The following is a 13168-nucleotide window of genomic DNA, read 5'->3' as shown; positions in this document are numbered from 1 at the left end:
GTATTTATTATATATATATATATATATATATACACACACACACACACACAAATTAAAAATGTTACTATCAAGTTACTTCAAACTTCCTTGATGAAGTACAGTGAATTATGATAAAATATATTTCTTTTAGGAAAGCGAAATTATTTTGGGTACAAAAACAGCACAAACACTATATATAATAATAAACTGGGGAAAAAAGGCTTAGTTGAAGATAAGCCTACTTTATACTTACGCTGTTTCAAAATATGATGGCTTATTGATTCAGAAGTTTTGACATGGATTGAAACTACTTTCAAAGATTTTAAAATAATATGTCCCGGTATTATCTTTTTGTGAGTATCAATAAAGCAAAAGAACAATCTTCTGTGCTGAATGTCATAAAATAATTATTCAGGTAAACATTTTCTTACCTATTCAAGTCAACATTTATCATTAGTGACTACATATTTTAATCGTGACAAAAACACGTGAATATTGATTTAAATGTTTCGCGATTATACTAGTATACATTGTACGTGAGAAAATAGCTACTCTTCTGAAATTATACATAAATATGCTTCCAAAATTCCTGTATTTCGAGAAATGTGTATGAGAGTTACATAACTGTAAATTGCGAAACACCAAACTTCTGTATAAATATGCTTGTACAAATTATGAGAACTTACGGTTCATTTCCTTTTCTTTTTGAACATGAGCTACATCCAAACACAAGATATTTTCAGTAAATACTTCATTTAAATTAACACCATTTTCACTTTGTAAATGATCACTAGGAACCCCCGCTACGTGCAGTGACGTCATCGGCGATGTAGACCTACTGGGATCACCGGAATTTACCACTAATCCGTGAGACCAATCGACTTCTTCAGTAATCCACTGAACCAAGTCTTCCAATCGTAGAATTACCTTTTCTGATGCTGCCAAGACTTCGTGCTAAAACACAAACAAAAAAAGTTTAAGAATTGCAGTTAATTATGCTTTAAAAAACTCCAAAATCAATTAAAATTACTTGTAAACAGGACAGTCTAGATGTTTAGGTAGTTTTGTTTGTTCATATGTATGATAGCGTGTAATTACACATACACACACACAAAACAATTGTTTCACTTACAATATATTTTAATTTCTAAGGTTTTTTCTCTGAAACAATTAATAATAATTATATATATTGGTGTCATTTGTTTATATAAATATTTTCTTAAGAGCCAACCGTAACATACCAAATATTCCAAATATACAGTTAGCAATTGGATAGTAACATTTACCACAGCCTGTACAGTTTGTATGCACACATCATCCATGGCATGCCAAAATATTTAATTCTGATCATTCCTCGGCGACGAGCAACAGAACACACTCTTAACATAGCATTGCTTTTTGTAAGGGTTGTTGTAACCAACGGTCGGAAGGGGGCATCATCAACATGATTAACAGCCAAGATTGCTAGCGACGGTATTCCCCGAAAGAAGAAAAAAAGAGGATTAGCCTTAGGGAGTGAGTCTAAACAAAAGGTAGACTAAGTCTTAATGTATTCTTTCGTCACCAAGTAGTGGCGAAGAAAAAGTCGATGAGCGTATAACAGTTTATTTTTTTTCCAATACAATGTTCAGACGTACTTCAAACTACACTAATCACAATCTTAACTTGTTCGGTGTTTAGTTTTAGCACAAGAATATCAATTTATTTAATTAACTTACTTATGTATCAAAAACAACAATACACTACTCTCAAACAATTACAAGGTTTCGCGCCAATACACTTTACTTGACTAACGACAGCAGACGAAATACTTTAGTTTGTACGAGGATGACACTCCGAGTTTAATTTATTAAGGAATGCAAATATTCTTTTGTAATATTATTATTTTTTTTAAAATACAAACTAGTTGATGATGTATGTTTATTGCATCGTGTTTTTTTTTTTTCTTAGTTAGACGGTGTTTATCCCATTGCTTTAAAAAGGTCAAAGTTAGATGTTTCTTACATAACTAGCTACCCTTACACTATGCCTTTTTTTTTGTACTTTTTGTTACTCAGCAACCTTGTTAAATGCGTACGTTTATCTTATCAATTATATTTAACTGTTCGGTGTGTGGGGGGGGGGGGGGAAAGTAAGCTAACACGCATAAATTTATGAGAAAAACAACAGCATCAGAATGAGATAATTTTCCCGTTAGGCTTAGTGATACAAATCTTCAAGGTTAACCCCCAAAGAACCTGAACTCCACTTGAAATTACAAATCACGGTCTAACACTATTGCGAAGTAACAGCTCATTGTAGAGCCTCAAGATATTATTATGTCGCGGGGTGGGGGCAGAAACTGACACAAAATTGTACGACTTGACAACGTATAGCTGTGTTTGCGTGTGTTTTATTATCGCCTGGGGCGGATCCAGGATTTTCATTTAGCAGGGAGGAGGCGATTTTAAAATAAGTTGCTCGCTCGCTGTAAACACACCCTCATCTTGAATATTTTGCAAGCAAACAAACAAATAAAACAACAACACTAATTTATAAACATTTGGATATGTTTAATATTTGTAAAAATTCACAAGTATTTAGAAAGTGAAATATATCGCACACATTAGAAGTGTTATGCCGTCATCTGCACATTTTACCGCTTCTAAAATAAATAATTAATTTTGTTAAAATAACAACAGGTTTTTCACCAAGTGTTATCTTTCACTTGATCACTATTAGCTGCAATAGTTCGCCATTAATTATAGATCACACATTTTATCGAAAAATGGGATGGAGTGGTTGGACCAAGTGCACCCCCCCCCCTATCACTACAGAAGTGTTCATGTAACATTTTGTGACAAGTATAAAAAATTCATCTTTACTGTTGCTACGATATACAGGTTCTACACTACCGTTAGAAAATTAACTAACTAAATACAAAACCTATTCTGGCAAGAACATATATTCTATTTTGGGCCGAAGCAACTGAAGTAAAATTATAATTTGGGAACGCGGTCTTGTGGGAGATTCATAAAGTATGGGATTACAAATTCTGGTGTAATCATGGCTGGGAAACAAATCTGCAAGCAGTTGCGAAGATGTTTGGACTAAGTAACTTTTAACAACGGCAATTTTCTGTAAGTACGAGTTGTGAATTTGAACTGAAAGCTTTTTGTCATCGTTATATATCCCTATAAAAACACTCGCACGGAAATTTAATTTCATCTATTTTTAAATGTTTCTGAAACCTTTTTCTTCGTATTTTTATTTTAAATTTTGATGGTATCTTTAGCCCCATTAAATCATATTAAAAAATCTGGACAATATTAAAATTATTACACAGGGAAAGAAATGCCTATAAAGAAACAAAGAAAAGAAATCTGACGAAACCAAACCCACTGTTGGAATGTGGGAAACGAATTTATAATACCGAAGCAGTAATACGATTAATTAGCAAACTAACCATACGTGCACGCTTAAATGACACTTGAAAAGCGCCCCCAATAACAAAATAAATAAATCAACTTCTATTAAGATACTGGTTGAAAACAGACACTCGGCACAACGTCAACAACAAATATCCGAGTCGTATAATAGCAGTGATTATAGACCTTAAATAACGAGCTTCCCAGAGGCTAAAAAACTACTTTGATGCCCTTATAATAGTAATAAACTAAATTCCCAACTGTTTTCACAATATGTGAAGACGACTATAAACTAACTACAATATTGTTCACACAACTTTGTTCACGATATCTTTAATAAGCTGAAAACAACTTAAATCAGAAAAGTTATTTTTTTTTGTTGTTGTTGTTCTTCTTAAAGAAAAAAAAATGAAATTTTTGATAGTTGTGATATAGAATGAGGAATTTTGTTTCAAGTTTATTAAATAAAAAATATTTTATTTGAAATAGAATTTATTATCTGATACTTCACGTCACATTTCTTCAAATATTTTACATACAGAATTACACTTAAACTAGAGGAAACGTTTTAGTACACGTTTTTAGTGCATATTATTTTGCTGGAGTAATATTAAGTTCGTCACGAAAACTTCCTTTAACCATCGAGTTGATGATATCTCAAATACCTCCAAGGAAAACGTGTTTCCTCGCTCAGGAAAAAAAACTTGGTTGTTCCCACGTTATAAAATTTAATTTATCCTGAGGCCAATCACGTTTTATAAGGCTCATAATCAACGCCTATTGCGCAAGGACAAATAAACGATAGTTTTCTTTTTCTTTTGTACATAGCCTTTTAAAACATGAAGGTCTAAAACGCAATTTAATAACAAGCCACATATGTCATCAAGTTAAAAACAAAAATTCTCTACAACTTGACATTCCACTCGGAATTTTCGATGGACGTTTATCAGGTTTAACTGAAAACAAATCAAATGATGGAAGAACGAAGGAACGTAAGTTATTACAAAATCAATATTCAGCTACCTTCCTTTAGATAAACTTTTTAACTCCATCAGACAAGTTGCTATTATGTTCTTCAGTTGTATTGCAAGTAAATACGCACGAATGAAAGAACTAAGAACTCGTTTTTCTGACAATCGATGTTATTAAATAATATTAGAACGATTCATTCTACTCTCGTGGCATACAAAAGCCCAAGATTGAGGTTTTTTTTTTTTTTTTAAAGAACCAATATGCGTTACCATGGTAACCGGGGGCATTAAAATGGAATAATATGATGAAATGAAATACTCGTGTATGTACTCTAAAAATCGATATTTTTGGAAGCAATATGCTTATAAATATGCTATAATGTTAGAAACCCATAACTTCTATATCAATTTATAGATGCCCTATGGGGTACTTGCGAGGAACTGTAAGAATAAATCTGTAATAAAAAAAAATCCAATTTCCTTGCGTTTTATTAAAAATATATAATATTACATAAATTATGCTCTGTGCAGAAAAAGGTTTCTCGAAAAATAAAACATTCACGCAACTTGTATCTCACTCTGCGAGCTCAATGAGCACTAAATCAACAGATGAATACATAAATAACCACAGACAAAGAAAATGGGGGAAAAATAAACGTTCAGATTTGGCGTATCAGACTGGTGATCGGCGGCGGTTACTACCAAACACACTTCTAATTTCTAGCCGTGGATGCGTTATAAGAGTAGCAGTAAGTACCGCAGTCCAAAATTGAGGATGGTTATGCTTGAACCACAGAAGTATCTGATCAAACCCGTTCAGTCCATTTTGTGTGTGTGTGTGTGTGTGTGTGTGTGTGTGTGTGTGTGTGTGTGTGCGTGTGCGCGCGCGCGTGTCTATATATAAAATGTTGTTCAAGTAAACAAAAGAAACAAACAAGTAATGAACTCAAAAGTATAATAAGCATCTTTTACAGGAATGATCCGATTTTAATATCTGGTATCAAGTAAGAATTACGTTAAAAAAAACATAATTCGTATCTGGTGATGACTCGATACTGTGGGTTAATAAAACGATATTATTAAAACCTGAACTTTCCTGTTGTAAAAGATGCCGTTATTATATTTTGGAAATAATTTCGTTCAGTAGGTTCCGCACAAATCATCGAGACAGGCGGTTAGTTACTTACATTAATAAAGAAATACGTTTCCGAGATGCATTTTTTTTTTTCTTTGTATTAACTGATAAAGTTATAGCTGTGAAATATAAGTAACCATAAAAGAAAGATAATTTACACAGTTGTTAAACCAAAAATTGAGATATTATTGAATACGTAATTACAAATTTTTAATCTGAATAAATTAATGTTAGAGAGTGACCAATCAACAAATTTCAAATAATTTAAAATAACCGGAGCCAAATAATAAAGATTATTAGAACTCAAAACCAAATTACTTCTTGTAGAGTAATAAATTTTTTTATGACGAAAGCAAAATAAACTTTCTCTAGAGGGAGTTAACATGTTAATAGCCTTAGCAACACAAGTGAAGCGGTAAACACAGGCCTAACAAATATTGAATAGTCTGTACTCCTTAAATCTAAGGAAGGCCTACACAGACCTGAAAAATAGTGAAGACTGCATTACTTTAAATTATAGAGAAGGCATATCATAAGCCCCAAATCCTCTTTTGTAACAGTCAGTGCGAGTGAGCCACAAACATTTAAACAATAATTCATTCGACTATAGAAGATGGCATAATAGATTCGATAGAGGACAAAAGCAGAAAAACCCTCTTATACCATGTCGATTAAAACAGCATTTTACACGACACAGCGATATGCACCCACTTATAACTGTGTTTATTAGATCAGTACTGGGATCGAATAAGATCAGCTACGTTATACATTATTCACATATACTAGTGAGGCGGCGGGTGCTGATGACTAGTTGCCTTCCATCTGGCCATCTGTTTTAAATTACGGACGGCTGTGTCTGAATATTAGGGTATTTGAGCAGGGCGTTTGGCCCACGTATTGCATAAGGCGTCGTACATACCTGATTTTTTCAAAGCAACTATATATTATTAATATTACCCCGTTTTTAAATCCTCCATTGGCTAAAAACCGGGCATAGCAGAGATAACCCATTTTTAAAAGGACTGTTGAATATTATTATTACTACTGCGGGAAAGATGTCAGAAAGAAAACTTTTTCCAGCTTCATATATGTAGCTTTCGAATTAAAACTACTAATGTAAGCGTTACTATTAACACTAAACATAACGTTCTTTATAAAGATGAGCTGAGCTGTAAGGCTTAAAGCATTAATATTAGGTGCATGTTTTATCATGTGAAAAATCAATTAACATCCTCATCGATTTGGATGTATTCTTTAACGTTTATATTAAGTAAAAATGTAACTAATACAAGCCTATAACTGACATATTCATTTACTCTTTAATTGCGTAAAAATGTGACTAGTATACAATTTTAACTGATAGAAGTAGAAAAAGGAAAATTAAAGTAACATCCGACAGAGTCTGGATCAACAGAAACCTTTAAATGACGTACCGATTGATATACGACACAAAGGGTCTTACGTATACAAGAAATAAAAACATGCCTCAAAATGTTTCCATAAATTTAAATTTTTAGTTTGGCAAAACAAAAGCAATACGTTCTCAAAAAAAAAAAGTTGAAATAAATAAAATATGATAGAGTGATTGTATATATTCTGTGATACGTTTCAGTCACGCACTAGAAAATCTGAAAGATACATTTCTCGACTATTCTTAAGCACTTGGGCCTTGCGTTGTGACAGTAGTGGCCATTCCTTTCGTTAGTGACGTGAATCGATAAAAGTTGCAATACAATAAATGCACGAGATTAGGCATAGTATATTCTCTTCCCCTCCTCATGCATTTCTCATCAATCAGCTCTCCCCCCTCCCCACTTCAAACAAATCTTCATAGGATAGATGGAAGGGGGAGGGATGGCGCTTAGAACTGTGTGCCAACGCTAAAAGCGGGAATGTAGTAAAAAAAAGGATTCAAATATGCGGATACGTTTGCCTTACAAATGTTGTTCTCTCTCCCCCTTTTCTTGTCGATAACAATCATTTACTCAGTTTAATAAATCTACGATGCAGAGAAAAACAGTGAACTGCTAATCACGTTAACAGGAAAGTTTTTAAAATTCATTTGAAAAAAGTTACTTTTTTAATGTCAACTGTAATTTTCTGAGTATAAATATAGTTCCTTTTACTTCAATTAGTTTACGTAACATGAAAATATATGAACCTACTAGCGAATTCAACCCAACGATGTAATTCTAAGAACTTATGAGTGATACAATAACGTTTCCACATCCCGAATAAAACTATAAACAGTCCTTACATAAACATTTCTGTATCAAATAAAATGTTTTATACTTAATATAAAATAATCATTAAATATTTTCCCCAAAATAAATCATTAAATATTTTCAGAAAAGTTTCTAATTTATTTTTCACTTTAATCGTAAATACTATATTTATACTACTGTGGCATACTTGATTTTTTCCCCATCTTGAGGGTACCTTGATGAACACCTGGCGTCTGGGTTGGAATTAAAATTACCTGTCTATTCTAAGAGAACTGGAACCTGGTGGTTCCAAGTTTCGAAAGAACTGGAAGATTAATCATAACGAATAGAGATGTGCATAAAATGACCTTGATCTGCGAAGGCCAATAATACGAAATCAAGAAAAAAATGCATTCCCTTAGCATATATCTTTGAATTTATCTGCATATATTTTGGATACGTTTCCCGCCCTGTAAAATAGACAGACCACTTTCAAAATCCATTCAGCATGAGCTAACCATTAGAACGTAGGCCAATGAACCCTGCTGCCTTTTGACCTACTTTTATACCATACATAAATGATTTTTTTTACATGTATATAAATGAATGGATTGATTGGTCCCCCGCACATAAACAACGCTTTCGTTAAGTCTGAGTCAAGTATTGATACAGACAAAAGAAAATTCACAATTAGTATATTACTACACAAGACAAAGTAAGTTAAATGAGAGTAATTAACTTAGTCCATAAAATCAGAGAGAAAAAAACTAGAACAAACTAAACACCAAGAGAGGTGTCATAAAATTATATTTTCAGCCTAACGTCACATTTTTAGCTTGTTCATGCTCTCCTCCAGGCAAGGGAATTTTTTTTTACATGTATCTTGCCTGTAGCAGAAATCTTAACATAGAATAAGCCTGGATGTATAATTTTACTGAATTCTTTCCACATTTAAAACGATACTCAGACCAGAAATGTATATTATGAGAGACTTAATATATATATACACACACACACACTAAGTTTTATTAGGCCTAACGTGCTTAAGACTATCAACAATATCATGATCAATTCACCGTTAAGACAACAATATTGTTGTAAAAGCATTAAGTTCAAAGTACTCCTAAACCTACGCTCTACTAACGCTGTTCCCAGTCTCCGAGCGATTATGTATAGCTGGAAGTTGATACATAAATATGTAAATATTATTCACTTCTCAAAGTAGTCTTTCTTGCGTTAAAGTTCATTCAATTGCAGTACTTTCAAATTTTTTGTTATGTATTTTAATTGACTTTTCTTTACATACATTGCATAACTACATTGTTAATTACAACGGGGAGGATAGCATTTAAAGTTACAATTTATAATGCTACTCCTAAGGGCCTGCTTGTATGCTATTGTAGTAAAGTTTCAAGCATCAAAGCACGATTACTATAACAAACGACTGATCGCCATCTATTGTATCTAGTCCATTGGAAATGTTATATGCATAGCAAGAGATAACAATACAAAATGTTGCATAAACAGGGGGGGGGGGGATAATTCAAAAATCGCTACCAAAGTTTACTCCAGAAGGTACGGTAAGTCCAGTCTTTGAGCTGGTGCATTGCATTCATGCTAAACACGTCACCAGTTCTCTTTCACGTCTCAGCTTACAAATCTCATTTGGAGACATTTTCTGGAGAGGGTTAGTAGGTTTTCAAAAATTTTGGCGAGTGCCACAGGGGCATTATTTCAAATTATAATGCACTACACGTGTATAAAATGTTTTTGCGAGAGTGTGCGTAGGTAATAAAAGTTATATGTTTATGTATGCAAAATGGCGTACAACCTTCGTTAACGTGCAACCACCCAAGGCAACAGTAACATCGTTACATTTTAACGATCTTCGTTGAACACTGTTCTGAATGATCTTATAAATATGATTAATGAAACAGTTATTAGGTCTATAGCGCATATTTTTAAATATTTGTGCTTATGCCACCATAAATGCTTGTACTATTAATTTGTTTTTCAAAGAACTTCGATTACTTTAATATGAACACTTTGTTTTTTAACTGCTGTGAGGGGGGGGGGGGTTCTAAGTTACAGATAATTATGCCAGAACCATTGACATTCAGCCCGCGTGTTGCATAAGGCGCCGTTCGTACCAAATACTATATTTTTTCAAAGCACCGTTAATATTATTCCCCTTAAAAACACCATTTTGAATATTATTAGTATTATCGCTTTTTTTTAAATTACTATAAATATTGTTTTTAATAGCACTTCATATAATATTAGCATTATTTATTTTTGTTTTTCAAGTTATTATATCCAACTACTTTACATCTGTATATAACAGGATGTGTTTATTTTCTTTTATTTTTTAACGCCGAAAGTAGGTCACTGTTGTATACAGAAACAAATATATTATCATACATGTGCAGGATTATTCGGCATATTTTTTTTTAATTCTTTGGTTTTAAGTGCTACATTATCAAGTACTTTTCCGTGTTTAAGCTTTTAAGGCAACATTAGAGTATAAAAAAAATCATCTGATACTTGCAGGGCCTACAAACGTACATGTGGAGACAGGCTTGTCATATCTGAACACAAAATGACACTTCTGTACAAGTCCTACATTTAATAAACGCAATTATAAAACAGGGAATATGACTAGGTTTTTTTTTTCCTTTTAGCATCTTCAAAAGGTACAAATATATATATAGACATATATTTTTAAAGTACGTCGTGATTAAAAATAAAACCGCATATTTAAAAAGATTAATTCATGAAACTATTTGTCCTAGGGGAAACACATTCCACCAGACACACACACACACACTGAGAATCGTAAGTTTCGTCCAGGAAAGACTAAACGTTTTACAGAGTGTTTCAAAGCCACGCTACACTGTATATCAAAATATCCTTTGTCGTAAAACTGGCATCAGTTTTTATTTCTCTTCTTTTTCTATAATACGAGATTATTCGTTTTATTCAAATGCCAATGTGCAGGATATTGCGCGGATCAACGAACACTGACTAGAACATATGATCCTTACAATAGCTTTTTTTTTTAAGGATAAGTTTAAGTATGTTGGGGAGCATAATAAACAATGGATGAGATGGTTTTTTTAAAACTCCTCTTTTAAGTAAAACTTGTATGATTTTCAACATAACTCTGCTGAAATTCAGTTCCCTCTGGACATGTACTTTCAATACACATTAAATTCAAATACTAGGGTTGCTTTATAAAATCACAAAAAAAAACCTAGTGGATCTGTCTTCTTAATCACCTCAGAGACTTGCATATTTTTTTGCCGTCTGTTGAAAAATTGAGTTTTGTTATTTGTTACTTTCATAGTCTGCTTCATTTTTATCCAATTTTTGTAATGTAATAAGAACAGTTAAATCACCTTCTAACCTAACCCGAACTGTCAGAGCGCGGAAACCACAAAAAATGTAATTTTGCAATTAAAAATTATAATAATATAAGCAGTAAACGCATGCTTTCTTAATATACATTTTTACTATGGTTCTAACGCCTTTTATAAGCTGACGAAGCATGATTATAATTATTATAAACGTGCTTATTATAAACGTGCCGCTGGCAATGGATACGTGGGACATAGTGTGGTTGAAATAATATTACACAATCTTCTTCTTGAAAAAAATCCCGGAGGAACTGAATAAAGAATGTAATGTAAAAATATATATAAAAAGCCTAATACTAATGTTTTAACAAATATAATTAATAGTTAATTCTGTAATAATTCTAAGACTTTAAAGGTTACAGTAAAAGTATATTCATAACTATGTCAACCACGTTATATCTACAATATCCAGTACCGACGAGGCCTTTCAATTTTGTACCAAATATTTCCTTTATTTGAGAAATGCTTTGACCATAAAAATTCATTGTTATGAAATATAAAAGCTGACACGAGGTGGCGCCGCACCTCCCTAATAATGATAATTATTTGATTATTCTTAATGTAATAGTTGTAAATACGAATATGTATAACAACAGTAACGTGGGAGGGGCGCAAGAACCTTCGTACCCTGAGCCTTATGAATTTTTAATTTGTTCCTGTCAACAAAAATATTGCACGTTTCGAATAATTATCTTTAACAATATCAATACAGAAAGTATATTATATCACGTCAAGCACGAATATAAAATTATCACCACGAAACAAAAGAAAAAAAACGGTATATTATAAATAAATTGAAGTTGCATGAAAAAGAAAAAAAATACTGAATTTAGTTCGCTGCTTTAATAAAATACTGACTATCATTAAATATGTTCACTCTAAGAAACGCTGGTTTTAAATTACAAATCTGACGTAAATTGAAAACAAAAACATTAAGTACCTTTAAATTAAGTGACGAAAAACATGTATATACTAAGAACAACGACGCTGCGTGTTTGAGACTGTAACACCAAGCTCACTACACGTCTCTTACGTAATTACTCACGTTCAATACACATAGCACTGAAATATCCTACGATAAATGTCATGGCTACTAGGGTGAAAATAATAACTATAACTGCACCGAACTTATTCAAGTTCTTTTCCAACGGATGGTTAAAAACCCTCCCGCCATCCAACTTTAGTCTAAAACAAAAACTACGGTTTTTCTTTTTTGCACGAACAGATAGTCTAAAATATTAATTGCATAACATGAGAACAAACACATGTTTTCGTTCTTTCAAACACTTCGAAGTTCATCGTAAAACAAACGAATAGTGTTTAACCCCAATATTTTTTTAAACTTGCCTCATTTATGCAACTTTATTTTTCATACGCTAATCATAAATCCTAGCTTCGAAACTAATGGAATATGTCGAAAATGCATCGTTTTTACAAACCGTGATAACACTTAGCACGATATTTCTCTCGATTTACACTGTATTCAAAGCATTGAAAGATACGTTGAAAATTTTGCAAAACGCAATTAGGCACAAGTTACAAAAAACAGGAAAAAATAACTATACAGACTTAAAAATTACAAGATTTAATAATACGTATCAAGTCTAACAAATTAACTTGCAAAACAGAAACAACAACAAAGTAAAAAAAATACTAGATAGTTATTACGCTTAACAGTAATCAAATATATTTTCAAGCAACAATGTAATAATTGTAAGAAGAAAAAAATCATACAGCGCCGCGGGTGCGTTATAAATGTGACAATCAAATCCCACTATTGGGCCTAACAAGAGCAGCTCATGCGTTGGCGGTTGGTAGTACCTTCCCTTTAGTCTACCAGTTCAAACATTAGGAACAGCTAATGCAGATGGCCCTTCTGTAGCTGTGCGCGAATATCCGAAACAAAAAGTTACTTGCGCATTAAAAAAAATAGCTCTAACTTTACTGGCTTTTCTTTATACCGTATATTGGTGTCCTCGTATTGCAGAGTATTAAGTACCGTATTTTTCGGAACATAAGATACACCGGTGTATAAGACGCACCCTTATTTTGGAGA

The 13168-nt window shown here is 32.6% G+C and overlaps 1 protein-coding gene across 8 annotated transcripts in view; it reads right to left on the bottom strand.

Annotated features, from left to right (window-relative positions):
• The window catches only part of LOC106462600 (mucin-4-like), a 97711-nt gene that overhangs the window by 73166 nt on the left and 11377 nt on the right, over window positions 1–13168 (bottom strand). For all 8 annotated transcript variants that reach the window (XM_022389912.1, XM_022389915.1, XM_022389916.1 and 5 more), the window contains exon 3: window positions 666–933. In XM_022389912.1, the coding sequence (XP_022245620.1) occupies window positions 666–933 (268 nt within the window). The remainder of the gene's footprint in view (window positions 1–665; window positions 934–13168) is intronic.

Source organism: Limulus polyphemus, unplaced genomic scaffold, assembly GCF_000517525.1.
Source record: "Limulus polyphemus unplaced genomic scaffold, Limulus_polyphemus-2.1.2 Scaffold1205, whole genome shotgun sequence".
In the NCBI taxonomy this organism is placed as follows: Eukaryota; Metazoa; Arthropoda; class Merostomata; order Xiphosura; family Limulidae; genus Limulus; species Limulus polyphemus.
Note: the sequence above shows the minus strand (reverse complement) of the source record. Positions and strands in the feature narration are given on the sequence as shown.